At 41.6% G+C, this 12,748-nt stretch overlaps 2 protein-coding genes across 3 annotated transcripts; both read right to left on the bottom strand.

The window, feature by feature from the left end:
• Positions 1 to 2,065: 2,065 nt before the first annotated feature.
• Positions 2,066 to 5,034, bottom strand: ahsg2 (alpha-2-HS-glycoprotein 2). Its single transcript, XM_046852649.1, has 7 exons — positions 4,787 to 5,034; positions 3,927 to 4,037; positions 3,491 to 3,575; positions 3,233 to 3,387; positions 2,740 to 2,844; positions 2,578 to 2,646; positions 2,066 to 2,440 (listed from the first exon to the last, which is right to left on the bottom strand). Exons 1-7 carry the CDS (start codon positions 4,991 to 4,993, stop codon positions 2,210 to 2,212), a joined length of 963 nt encoding a protein of 320 aa, XP_046708605.1. The 5' UTR covers positions 4,994 to 5,034; the 3' UTR covers positions 2,066 to 2,209.
• A 3-nt stretch (positions 5,035 to 5,037) lies between these two features.
• Positions 5,038 to 12,690, bottom strand: LOC124388021 (protein crumbs homolog 1-like). Of its 2 annotated transcripts, none has more exons than XM_046852644.1 (9): positions 12,323 to 12,689; positions 10,532 to 11,467; positions 9,802 to 10,352; positions 9,539 to 9,704; positions 8,710 to 8,941; positions 7,902 to 8,576; positions 7,753 to 7,794; positions 7,454 to 7,576; positions 5,038 to 7,257 (listed from the first exon to the last, which is right to left on the bottom strand). In XM_046852644.1, the coding sequence occupies exons 1-9, from the start codon at positions 12,369 to 12,371 to the stop codon at positions 7,005 to 7,007; spliced, it is 3,027 nt and encodes a 1,008-aa protein (XP_046708600.1). In that variant the 5' UTR covers positions 12,372 to 12,689; the 3' UTR covers positions 5,038 to 7,004. The 2 variants fall into 2 exon arrangements, 1 of the variants encoding a protein (XP_046708600.1); XR_006926320.1 differs by having other exon boundaries at positions 7,242 to 7,257; positions 7,670 to 7,794; positions 12,323 to 12,690.
• Between the last annotated feature and the right edge of the window lie 58 nt (positions 12,691 to 12,748).

Here is a 12,748-nt window from a genome sequence, read left to right as displayed (position 1 = left end):
CTGTTTCTCTCCCAAAATGTCAAGTGATCTGCAGACATCAGGACAATCATGGCCCATGGAGGTAGGTTTAACACCAGCAAGATTATAACCTTCTATTCAAACTTTAAACAGATAAAAAGGGTAATAAAGGTGCTTTGGGGAAATATTCATAGTTACAGCGATCTACAAATAAACCTGTAGTACGTGAACGCTTTCAAATGAATGTTGAGACATGAAACATTTAAGCATCGATTCCATTCATTTCTTTAATTGTCCTCTTTTAAGTTTGTAAAATAAAAATTGTGCCACATGACATTTCTACGAATCAATTTGTTCTGTTCTGAAAATTAAATATTTTCGGGTTTGTTTCATAATGAAGCAGATATTCTAATTTTACATGTGCAGGAAGTCTCCTCGTTATTGGTTCCTCAGAGAAACTTATGAAATATTGTTCACTGATGTTTTAGTGAATTAGTTTCATTGTACTGTTAAGTGTAGCATAACATAACTCATTATGGGAGAAGACTATTTCCTGCAGGTATGTGCAACCTTTTGAATAATTGAGCTTAATGTTTATAATCAAGTATTAAGGATCAAAAGCATACAAAATTATGAACTTTTGACTTGTAGTTTGGCTGGAGGGCAAGTCTCTGAGCAGGAACAACTATAAAGCTTGTACCTGCACGTTTTAGTGGTTTTTTTTCCCCCCCATTTAAGGATGAGTTTCACCGATTTCCATGTTTGCACACTTGATTCTTGAATAAATTTCATGTTTCCTGTGTTGACACTCGTGTTGTTAACACACCTCTCTCCAGTTTCCTTCCTAAGGGCCACTGGGAAAGCTGAACCGGAGGTTCATGCGTAATGAGACGCTTCCTCACTTTATACCCTTTGGTTTTGTCAGACATTTAGATTTTTTTTATGGTAATGTTTAAATGTCAAACACATAGTGGACACTTGGGAAACCTCACACCTCTGTTCTGGCCTGTCCAACTGTGGTGGTTAAAAAAAATACAAAATTCAATACATATTTGCTATTTATTTTACTTCTCATGCTGATGTCTTGAAAAAATAAGCTTCTAGATAAACCCAAACATGTTCTTATCTTCACTCGCCTTGGACTTTGACTCTGTGACAAGGAAATTTTTTGTCTAATTTTGGAGAAACCGTTTGGAAAAACATTGGTTTCTGTTGTACTGGCTGAAGAAGTGAACCTGTTTCCTGGTTTCAGTGGTCCAGATGGTAAGTAGTTTATGTAAGTCTGATGAAACGTTGGACTGACTCGACTGCCTTTTGATGTTTCCCAAAAGGTTGGATTTGTTTAGAGTCATAGCCCACAATTTTTTTTATTTAAAATTGGTACCAGTTCTAGCTACCCATATCCATGCAGATGTTCTTGTATGTAGTTCAAATCAATTTTATTTTTAAAGATTCCTGACTGCAAATCATTAAGTCCCCCATGATGGGCATAATCCTGCTTTGTGCCTGAGGATTTTAGGTGACCCTGACTAGAGTAAAGCACTTTCTTAATATCAATGACAGCTTATTGGGCAGTGTATCTGTGAGATCTAAAAGGATAGAAAATAGGTGGCACTGGTGGCTCAAGTTGAGGCTTTGTATTATGGATTGAAATATCATGAGTTAAGAGCTGACACGGTTTGGAACTTAAGCAAAGCTCTTATTCCCTCAACTGCTCAGTTGTATCTTTTATACAGTGTGATGTCTAATGTCAAAAAAAGGCTCAGGGATGATTTGAGGAAAATGAAGAGTTAAAGGTTGTGACTTGGCTTCCAAACTTTGCTAATCTAAATCCAATTGAGCAGCCATGGCATGTACTGGACAAACAAGCCCGGTCTATGTAGGCCCTAATTTACAGGCCCTTAAAAAGTACTTACATGATTCTTAGAGGTCTTGTGGAGTCTAGGCTTTGATGAGAGCATTGACTTTTCCTTAGATTTAGTCTTAACAAGATCTCTTTCCCCATATTCTGGTAACATTCAGGAGCTTCACTTTGTGTGTAACATAACAACACTCAAACACATTTTTCACTTCGTTAGCCATAACTTGGGATACAAAAAGAAAAGTCTCTGTTTGAGGACTATTTTATTACCTTATAATGTACTGATCATACAACCTACAGGTCCAATAATTTGAAATTGGTGTTGCTGTTTGCAGAACAAAACCCAAACCAACAAGCTTTAAATGTAAAGGACACATTTAAAGAGTGGACTCAAAAGTGTATGACTTTTCCTGGGCATCTCGGGAGCAGAATTTCTGGTTTAGCCACTAATGCTGGTTGAGGATCTCCTGCTGTCCTTTTGACGACTGGTGCTTTCTCAGCCGAATGTGACTCAGAAGACAAGTAGCCCGTGGCACTAGGGTCATGCAGGGCTGTGAGCTCGTGGTGCTTCAAGCCCTGTTTTGTGGATGGGGATACTGGCCCGGCTGGGGGAGCACTGCCCTATTAAAAGAAAAGGGCGGTTTAGATTCAGGTTACTTTGTGCTCTAAAAAAGGGGTTTCCCAAGTAAAATATTTATTTGTAGTTCTTTAAGAAATTGCCCAATATTCTATCAAATAATCTATTAGTGCTTATTTACCACTTCAAAGATTTCGCAGGTAGCTTGCGCATTGTTTCCATTGCCTTCAGCATGACAGAACCCATGGCGCTAAAAAAAGCAAAGAAATGAAGGTCACCGTAATGATTTATCTGCATTAAAAGTGAATTTATTTCAGGTTTCTCTGTTGAACTACATGCTTACAGCAACTGCATGGTCCAGAGGGACACAGTTAACATCATCCACACTTGTGCAGTTGGTTTCGATAATGGCGTATTCGGCTATTCTTCGAGCCCCACCACCAATTATCTGCAAAAAAACCCAAAACACTCAGAAATATTTTGTATGAGGATTCAGGACATTCTCTTTTACTGCCAGCAGAGATCAATCTTAAAGAAGATTACCAACAGGACCATTGTAAAGTCTTGCATTTGTGTGAGCTCTGCATACAAGCCTTAAACCTCTGCTCTGTTCATCAGACCCTTTGGAAATCCCCGTGGCCTCGTTCATACTCACCTCTACACGCCTGATCTTTTTGTGTATATTTTGATAGTTTTTTGACGCGATCTTTATTAACCTTTTAGACCAAACGGATCATCATTCTATTACCAAGTGTTTGAGACTTGACTTCTTGGCATTCGCTTGGCATTCGGGATTCTTTGGCCTTTGCCCTTGATGTGTTCAGTGTCTGTGTTACCTGATGGGTTAATCGTCCAATGTCGAGAAGAGCAAAAGTAGCTTGGAGGGTATGGTTTTTGTTCAAGTGCTCCAGAGTGTTTTGAACCAGCTGATTGCCATCAGTGTCGTTTAGTGCGTCCAGAATAATGCAACCCACACAAAGGCCAATGGTTTCTGCTCAGCCAAAAAACAAATAGAGAGGAATGAGAATCTTTTTAAAAAGAAGCCCTTGTTTTTAAAAACTATATATTTTTAGATATATATATATATATTTGACCTATTTCCGTTTTGCACTTGAATGCTACGACAGAAAAGTTCCCGCCGGCTTCAGAGAGCGCGACGTCACAGTCTGCTTCAACCGCCTAAAGGACAGGGAGACAGAAAACAGCAAAAACATCATAAAGAAGGACAAGTCGTACTATTTATTCGTTTAGAGTTAAATGTAAGGAGTCACATCCATGAGATCCATGACAAAAATAATCTATTCACTTAGAGCAATCAGAATCTAAGTTTTCTTGGTTTGTCAGTGAAACAAATATGACCTCCAGCTCTCTGTCTCGCGGAACTTGTAAACAGTCTCAGGGCCAATTCTGATCACTGATCTCTGAGGTCGAGACCAGAAATGGAAGCAATTACAGTTAGCACACTACCTAGCCAAACTAGCTACGTTTAAAAGACTTGGTCTTGCAATAAAGAAAGACTTGTTGGCTTACCATTTCAGACTTGGGTCTAACTTCACACTCAGACACCAGTTTTGGGTGGTAGACATGACACTTGGTCTCAAGGAACTCCAGCTCCAGGAGGTACACTTGTGTTCCATCAGGCTACAGCAAAACAAAACAAATATATATATATATATATATATATATATATATATATATATATATATATATATATATATATATACATATATATACATATATACATATATATACACACACACGTCATGCCAAAACCTGGTGCTTAAACGACTCATCAGCTTCCTTCTCTTCAGAACCGATACCTTTCAGAACAATGCTCTTATTGAGATCAGCTTATCAACTTCCTGTCAGCATTTCCTCTTGGTTTGAATCCTCGGTGCTATCTTCGAGGTCATCGCTTTTATCATTTCAAATCTAGTTCGATGAACCAGCTGTCGAGCAGAACCGACGGGTTTTTAATTGGTTAGCTAATATCGCTAATTCGATTGTTACTTAAGGATCTTTTTTTATTATATTTAGATAAACAAATAGTGGTCAGGCAAAGGATATTTAAAAAGTCTGAAGAAGAAAGGACATTGGTGTCTTCTTTGTTTTATTTATTCATAAAAAATTTTTCGGTTAACACTCTGTTCAGTTTAGGAATATATGTGATATTTGGCATGCCTTTTTAAAAAAATGTATTAATACACTAATACACCAGTCTGTAGGCTTTCGCTCCATATGACCAGAATTCTGTTCGGAATAAATCTCCTAATTATCCAATGCATTTTTTACGTGTTCAATTTAAATGTTTGTGTAACGTCGTCATTGTTCTCTGACCTCTGTCTATAAAGCCAGTGCTGTGTAGCTGTAATTCCTCAGCCAGACTTTACCTTAGTGATGACCTCGAAGTCCTCGATTTGGTTCAGGGTGTATTTGTAGCCGTGTGTGTGCTGCGCGTTGATGAAGTCCAGAGACACCTGAGCGGCGGCGTCAGCCTCTGGAGAGTTGCAGAGCAGCTGGGTGACGTTCAACTTCAACGGGTTGCACGAAGCGTACGCCACAAGCCCCAGGAAGCTGATGAGAACTTTGAGATTCATCGCGACGGGTACAATTGAAAACTCTGACACGAGTCTCCTGGTTCTTTGTTCTTATATATATATGCACCCCAAAGTTTACCCTTTGTCACTGGGGAGGGGTAAAACACACACCGGTTCTGACCAACGTCATAGAGGTTTTTGAGGACATTCGGACAGGAAGTGACTTATTTGTAAAGCAAAAAATAAAAAGCACATTCACCTGATGTGTACTTACCGGAAAGTCGATAATAGTTTGGGCAAACTTTGTGTAAAATCTTAGCATTTGTTTAGAATATGTGCAGAGTTCCAACCTTATAGTGTCTCATTTCCTTATTTTTGCATTATTGTTTTATAGGGATTTTCACAGGCCTTATAGTGCATTATAACAGCACTAACAAAATAACCTCAAGGCTTCATATATACATCACTATAGTCGTAATGTGTACTATAAGCATTATAACAGGACCTATAGTTCACTATAGGTGTTATAAGTGATTTATAAGCATTACTATATGCCTTAATGCATTGTAAACACTATCCTTATAATCAATTGTGTGCATTGTGATCTTGTGGTTCATTATAAGAGCTATTATAGGTTATATAATGCATTATAGGAAAGAATGATGCATATAGTGCACTGTGAACATTATTCTAGGCCTGTTGACACTTCTTATAGGTCATTGTGATATGCATCATAGTGTATTCTAAGCATGATAATAGGCTTTATGATGCATTGTAGACAATATACTCCTTATACTGCATTATGTAACTATTATAGAACATTATAAGTGTTATTATAGTACATACAGTGTAAATTGTGCATCTCTCGTGTAAAGACATTTTGTATTGCCCTGAAGAACACTCTTGTCCTATGCCCACGCAGAGTAAATAGGATTTTATTATTTACTTTAGGGATTCAAGTTCAGGTCTGTGTCCACGTATTTGTTTTTTTTTTAGGGTAGATAACATTAAGGGTCTTCGAGTTCAGTGGCGCTTAACTGTGCAGACCAAATGCCCAGCAAACACCCAGCTTAATGAAAGTGTTTCGTACACATTACGTGCAAAGGCATTGTTCTTCTCGTCTCATCCTGTACTGGTGCAGTCTTCCACCATGCTGCCTTCTCTTGCTTATGATCCAGTGCTCAAGTTTATAACTGCTCAGAAATCCTGGGGTTTGTCTATTCCATCCTGGCAACTCTTTACGTATTCTTTATAAACAGTGACTTTCCCAGGATATGAACCCGAACTAGGGTTCACGTGAACACCTTACAAATAAAACACATCCTTTCATTGTGAATTCATTGACCCTTTTTTTGTGACATGTGTAGTGTAGAGATTTCGGATCGGACCGATAGGGGGAGATGTGGTTTGAAATCCGATTGCATCACACTTCATTCAGTCCCTTGTGCACTTTGCCTTTTATGGAAATAGGCCCCGGTTTGGAGTCAACACTTCTCTGAGCTTCTAAGGCCAGAGTAAACACTAATTCACTCAGGAAAGGCATACTTGGAATATAAGAGCCACCAGCTCAGAAATATCTCCGAGGCCAAAGCAGAACTCTATATGGCTCGGGATTTTAGGAGGAAATGTAAATGTTGCTATACCATTCACAGATGTATATGTATTTAGTGTTGTTTTTTTAACACTGGATGCCTAAAACAAGGTGAGTTTTGGAATATAAAGGCAGCAGGTTCTATAAATTTAGAATTTTGGTTGTTATATAAAATATATTGGAGCAGGAAGTTGACCTCAAACATCTTGACATGTAAAGTCTGTGTCCCAAACATGCCATCATACATGCCAGCATACAAGTGCTTGGGATTGTTGTCAGCGTGCTGTGGTATAAAAGGAACTGTGCTCCTATTATTTTTTTAAATGCCACAACCTAAATTACCAGGCCTCATCATCCCTCCCCACAAAATTAGTGGCTTGTTAGTCCAGTAGCTTCTATAGTCACACTGGGTTTCTTAAATACATGCCCTGACTGGTAATTAGATCTGATCTCTCATCCCTCCTTTGGTGTTTTTTTGCTTTACTCATCATTGGCAGCGTTCCACTCGATCTCAGGCTCATCGTCCATGCGCAGGATGAGGTAGGAGAGCAACTGGAAGATGTTCTGCCACATCAGCAGGAATCCGTAGAGGTAGAAATCACTGATGTCGATCTGGCAGCGCTCCCCGGCGAAGCTGATTTCGCAAACGCAGTGGAATTTGTTGACTAGGTTGCGGCAGTATCCGCCGTTCAGGCACGGGCCGGAGGAGCACTCGTCCAGCTCCAGCTCACACCTGCACACAAGCAGGGCAAAAGCAATGAGGAGTTCTGCCCCAACACAGTGTGAAATATGATGTGGTTCAAATCATTTCTCTAGTCATTTCAGGCCACGCCTGGCCTTGTCTCAAGCTCAGGTCTGGTCTGAAGGTCTCTTTGTCTATATATATATATTTCTCCATATCTATCTCCATAGCTACATTGCGGCTTTACCACTGTCCAGTAAACCCAGTCATGCAGTCACACTTGTCCGCAAACATGGAGCAGTTTCCACCATTGAAGCAGCTGTAAGTCCACTTGGAATTTCCACAGATGGACACTGGCAACCTGGGAGATCTGACAAGGCAATTCACACACCATACACCGTTATACAAGAGTTACTGGATATGTGTGTGCACAAGGATGGTTATGATAATTGTACAAATCAACCTGTATCTGTATTCCGCATATTCCATTCATTAAAACCATGTTAATGTGTCATCAGTGTGTACATCAAAGGAAAAATAACTCACGGAAGCATTTCCATGTACCAAGGTATTTCTGGCATTCTCTCTCTGAAAACATGAGAAACATAAATGCTAGAAACTATATAAACTAAATACTAAAAAACATTTTTGAGAAAATAAGCTCAATAAAAGAGATGTGGTTGGTTGGCACTCACTGGCAGAGAGCTCCAGTTGTGTCTCTTGGGCAAAGGCAGGCATATTGTTTGATTCCTCTGAGACAGGTACCTCCATTGCGGCACTTGTGTCCCACACACACGTCCTCTTTCTTTTCACACCGTTGGCCGAGGTATCCGGACTCACACACACACTCATAACCTTCAGAAACGACTACACAGGATCCGTGAAGGCAAGGATTCGAGGCGCAAGCATCCACCCTGACCTCGCAGACCTGTCCATGCCAATCAGCTGGGCATCGACATTTAAAGAAGTCAAAAAGATCCTCACATTGACCTTCATTTTGGCAAGGGTTCGAATTGCAAATATCAGAGCTCCAACAACCTACGTTCAGCATTTCAGATGCCCTCAAGAACTTTTCCTCCTGAGGCCTGGGCATACTGAGTTCTGTTTCGGCATAAAATGGCAGAACAAGGCCACCGATTTTCACCCAACCTAGACATCCATCCCAATTGGCCCCAGATTCAGGATCCCAGCCACCCAAAATAATGTCTGTGTCTTGCCTCAGGAAGTCCAGGCCTCCAAAAGATGTAGAGGAGATGGATGCTTGGTCTCTGCGCTCATCAAGGACCATGGACCACCTGGAGGTCAGGGCGGATGGGTTGTTCATGCTGAGGATGACACTGTGCCAATGTCCATCGTTTACCAAAACCCGGCTGAAAAATAAATAGAAACAGAAAGTGTTCATGAAATCAAAAATGTTGCATTTAGAAAATGATTCTGGATTTCCAGGAACATTGTTGTGATCCTGGGATATTAGCGAGAGTACATATGTTCTTTCATCCTCACCGGCTTTGTACTCGGAGTGTGAAGTTTAAGAAACTCCGAAGCTCCAGAACAAGTCGTCCGTCCTCGAGGAAAACAGAAATGTAGTGGTTTTCTCGTGATGCGTACAGCAGTGTGGCATCACGTCTCCTTGTGCGGAAGGTCAGCGTTATGCTGCGGAGGGGGCGGCGGATTTTGCCGTTACCTCTAAACATGATGATGGGGTTCCCTTCACGGAGAGTGACGTTGGTAACACCTGAAAGGTGGAGAAGAGAAGAGAAGAAGAATTGTACTGTTTGTGATTCTGATCGCTATTCGAAACATCCGTGGTGCTGAGAGAACGCGCTCGAGAAACGAGAAGAAATTAATCCACATATAAAAACATTGGTTTACAAATTATTAGACATAATAAATAATAAATAAATGAATATTAAAAGTGTAGTGCATTTACTTATAATTGTATATGAATAAATTTTTTTTACTGATGTAAATATGTTAAAAATGAGGCACGACACAAATGCCAACTTGTATCCGATGCACAAAGCAGCACATGCTGTTAATAAGATTTAAACCTGTACATGAACTCTTACAGTTTTAGCACACAGCAGGTTTAATCCACTCTGGGATAATCTCTTGAGACCATGAAATCCCTTGCACTGCTTTTATTACACCTGACAATCATAATCAGTCCAAAGGCTAAAGAAAAAAGGGCATTGTTTTACTATAGGCGTTGATGAATCATATCGGGACGCTTTCTTAGTAACCATAGCAACAATAAAGTAACATTGACCAGCTCTGAAGGCACTGATCAATGTTATTGACTGTCTTGGGATTTCTGCACAGCCGTACTCACAGTCAAACCCCTGAGCGTGTGTCAGACACCCTGCAGTAACGGGACACGGTGAAAGCTCGCACCACTTCACCTCTTCACAGCGCCGCCCTGCTGTATTTGGGGGGCAACTGCAGGTGAAATCGTCCCACATTGAGTAACACACACCACCATTCAGACACGGGTTCACCTGTACAATAAGACAGAGGGAGCGGGGAGACATACATGTACAAAGACAGACAGATATAAAGATAGGCAGATGGACAGCAAGAGAAAAAAACACATACCCTACAGTAATTATCACCAGTGCAGCCCTGTGTGACCTGCACCATCGTCTTGAGCCTGTAGGAAGTCAGTGGTGTGTTACTTGGGTAGAACTGCAGGTGATTATAGTTCAGCCGTAGGTCCTGGATGCATCCTTTAAAGTATCCACTGAATGCCAACGAGGCGTTCCGATCCTCTAAGCCTCCCACATGAATCATATCACCTGACCGGACCATCAAACCTCGGCTGGACATCAAGGCCTGAGTCCTAGCTGAGTGCGAGAGCGTGAGCAGTCCCTGCTCCACGTGCATGCTCACCAGGTGAAAATGTCCATTGTTAACTCGGTCATGGCCCTGCAGGACTTCAAAGTGACTCGTCTGGACTTTGACCTTCCCATCATCCAGCCACACGTGCAGGTAACAGCTGGTGCTATTTGAAAAAACGAGGAGGAGGCCATTTGAACATCGAGTGCGAATGAACATGGACACGGTAAAAGTGTCCATGGGGTCATCATCTACATAGAAAATTACATAGCTTTCCTTGTCTTCATTTCCAAAACTTGCAGCGATGTGCTCTGTGAACACACACACACACACACACACACACACTCATAGAGTGATTCATTAGGATTCTATCTTAGTGTAGCCCTGTGTGATCTCAGCCACAGTAACGATATTGTATGTTTGAATTTTACGTTATATTGACTAAGCAGTTATTAACACGTTGTTACAAAGTTAAGTTATGAAGCCTCACCCTCAGAGCAGACACTTCCCTCGTAGGGACGATGGCACTCACACTTGTGTTTCTTCCATCCCAAGCTGACACACCGTCCTCTGTTCCTGCATGGATTGTCCTCACAGCCATCACTTTCCCTGCAGCCCAAAGCCACCTTTAACTCCTCAGCTCTGACCTTCAACTCCGGAAACACTGGGTTAGACTGAATGTAGACATCCCGCATGCAACCCAGAAAAGATGAGTCCAGATTTACTGAATTTTCTGTCCCACCTATATAGACATTCTGGATCAGAGTAAAAGAGAACTGTCCTGACCCTGACCCCAGATCCATTTCCACTAGAGCTTCTTTGTGGCAGGTTTTCACAGAGCACAAGGGGTCATGCAAATGAAGCCCTAGCACATTTCTGTATAAGTAAACCTGCACCATATGCCAATGGCCATCTGCTACATCCTGAGAAAGCTCCACCAGATGTGAGATGTTGCCCCATTGCACGGAGTGACGTAGTCGGCCATTTTGCAGCTGTAACGTGAGCACATATTCATTCACTTCGCAGCTCAGTAGTGCCGCTGTTCTTTGCACCGTGCGAAAACTCAAAGTAGAGTTCAGAAATGTCTCTGCGTCCTCAATGGTTGTTTTGATGTGTAGAAAACCGCGCTTTTCAAACGAGAATGTGGTAGAAAACTCGCAACTGTTGCCTGTGTAACCTTGAGGGCAGGTACAGCTGTATCTGTGTTGACTGTTGCTGAGAAAAGGGGAGCACGTGGCACCATTTTGGCATCGGTGGCCCTCACAACCCCGTAGTACAACCGTGCAGTTCGGACCGCCGTAGAGTCGGCTATTTTGGGAACTCTTAGAGCATCTGCAAATGTATTCACCTCTGTTTCTAATGCAAACACCACCATTTTGGCAGGGACTGTGTTTGCAGGCGTCAAAGTCCTCTTGAGAGAGAGCGTCTGTTAGGAAATAAAAAAACGCTGTAGTCTAGGCATAAGGCGCGTATTTAAAACACTGCGGCCATTAACAGGCAACATGGCTTTTTATTGGTTGATCTAATACCTTCTATAGATGTCATGGACAACCCTAAATTTAGATTTGCTGTGTGAGTGAGATTGGATTGGTCAGTGTATAAAGGGGTGGATGTGTTTGGTCAGCAGTGTTTGAGGGAGAGGGTGGGATTGGTCAGTAGTGTCTGAGGGAGTGGTTGGGATTGGTCAGTAGTGTCTGAGGGAGAGGTTGGGATTGGTCAGCAGTGTTTGAGGGAGAGGGTGGGATTGGTCAGTAGTGTCTGATGGAGAGGTTGGGATTGGTCAGTAGTGTCTGAGGGAGTGGTTGGGATTGGTCAGTAGTGTCTATGGGAGAGGTTGGGATTGGTCAGTAGTGTCTGAGGGAGAGGTTGGGATTGGTGAGTAGTGTCTGAGGGAGTGGTTGGGATTGGTCAGTAGTGTCTGGGGGAGTGGTTGGGATTGGTCAGTAGTGTCTGAGGGAGAGGTTGGGATTGGTCAGTAGTGTCTGAGGGAGAGGTTGGGATTGGTCAGTAGTGTCTGGGGGAGTGGTTGGGATTGGTCAGTAAGGTTAGAGGAAGTGGTCAGAATTGCCACGGGTGTTTTTTTATAGAAGAGGTACAATTTCTTTATCTTATTGTTGGGTTTTTAAAGGGCAGCCATTTCAGCAACCAGAAACTCTGTCATCTTTTACCACATACGATTTCTCTGCTACTTAACATTATTGAAAATATAATAAATATTTCAAACACATTATTATTCATTCACTGCTAATGCTAAACATATACTGAAGTAACCAGTGTTTACCTGCACAAAGCGACAGGACGATCCAGACTAGCACGATCGCTGCTGACATGATTCACAATGGATGAGCTGACTGAATCTGGAGACGTGGCTGTTTCTCAGCTTGAGAAAACACCATTACGGTGAAGGACATCTAAAACATAACTTCATTTATGTGTGTTTACGTGTGTGTGTGTGTGTGAGCGACTGACCGAGGTAAAGGATTAACAGCAAGGCAGATCTACAGGATTAGACTAACACTAAGGCTAATTAGAGTGATGTCACACATGTTCATGAGGGACACTTGACCAGGAGGAAAACAGACTCCGGACTTTTAGTTTCACTGAAGGGAAATTAAAACTCAACAGTGTACATAGAAGTCCTGTACTTTTGCTTTCTCATCATTTGGTCCTTTTCAAGAAAATTCAGGACTGTTTTAGCAGCAAAAAG

This window comes from Silurus meridionalis, chromosome 6 (genome assembly GCF_014805685.1).
Source record: "Silurus meridionalis isolate SWU-2019-XX chromosome 6, ASM1480568v1, whole genome shotgun sequence".
In the NCBI taxonomy this organism is placed as follows: Eukaryota; Metazoa; Chordata; class Actinopteri; order Siluriformes; family Siluridae; genus Silurus; species Silurus meridionalis.
This window is presented reverse-complemented; position numbering and strand designations above follow the sequence as displayed.

Coding starts and splice junctions, on each gene's coding strand:
- LOC124388021 (XM_046852644.1), bottom strand. CDS start 12,371: ATGTCAGCAGCGATCGTGCTAGTCTGGATCGTCCTGTCGCTTTGTGCA. Junction 11,468..12,322: donor CGTCCTGTCGCTTTGTGCAG/GTAAACACTGGT, acceptor ATTTCCTAACAG/ACGCTCTCTCTCAAGAGGAC. Junction 10,353..10,531: donor GGGAAGTGTCTGCTCTGAGG/GTGAGGCTTCAT, acceptor GTGTGTTCACAG/AGCACATCGCTGCAAGTTTT.
- ahsg2 (XM_046852649.1), bottom strand. CDS start 4,993: ATGAATCTCAAAGTTCTCATCAGCTTCCTGGGGCTTGTGGCGTACGCT. Junction 4,038..4,786: donor ACTTCGAGGTCATCACTAAG/GTAAAGTCTGGC, acceptor GTTTTGCTGTAG/CCTGATGGAACACAAGTGTA. Junction 3,388..3,490: donor CAAGTGCAAAACGGAAATAG/GTCAAATATATA, acceptor TTGGCTGAGCAG/AAACCATTGGCCTTTGTGTG.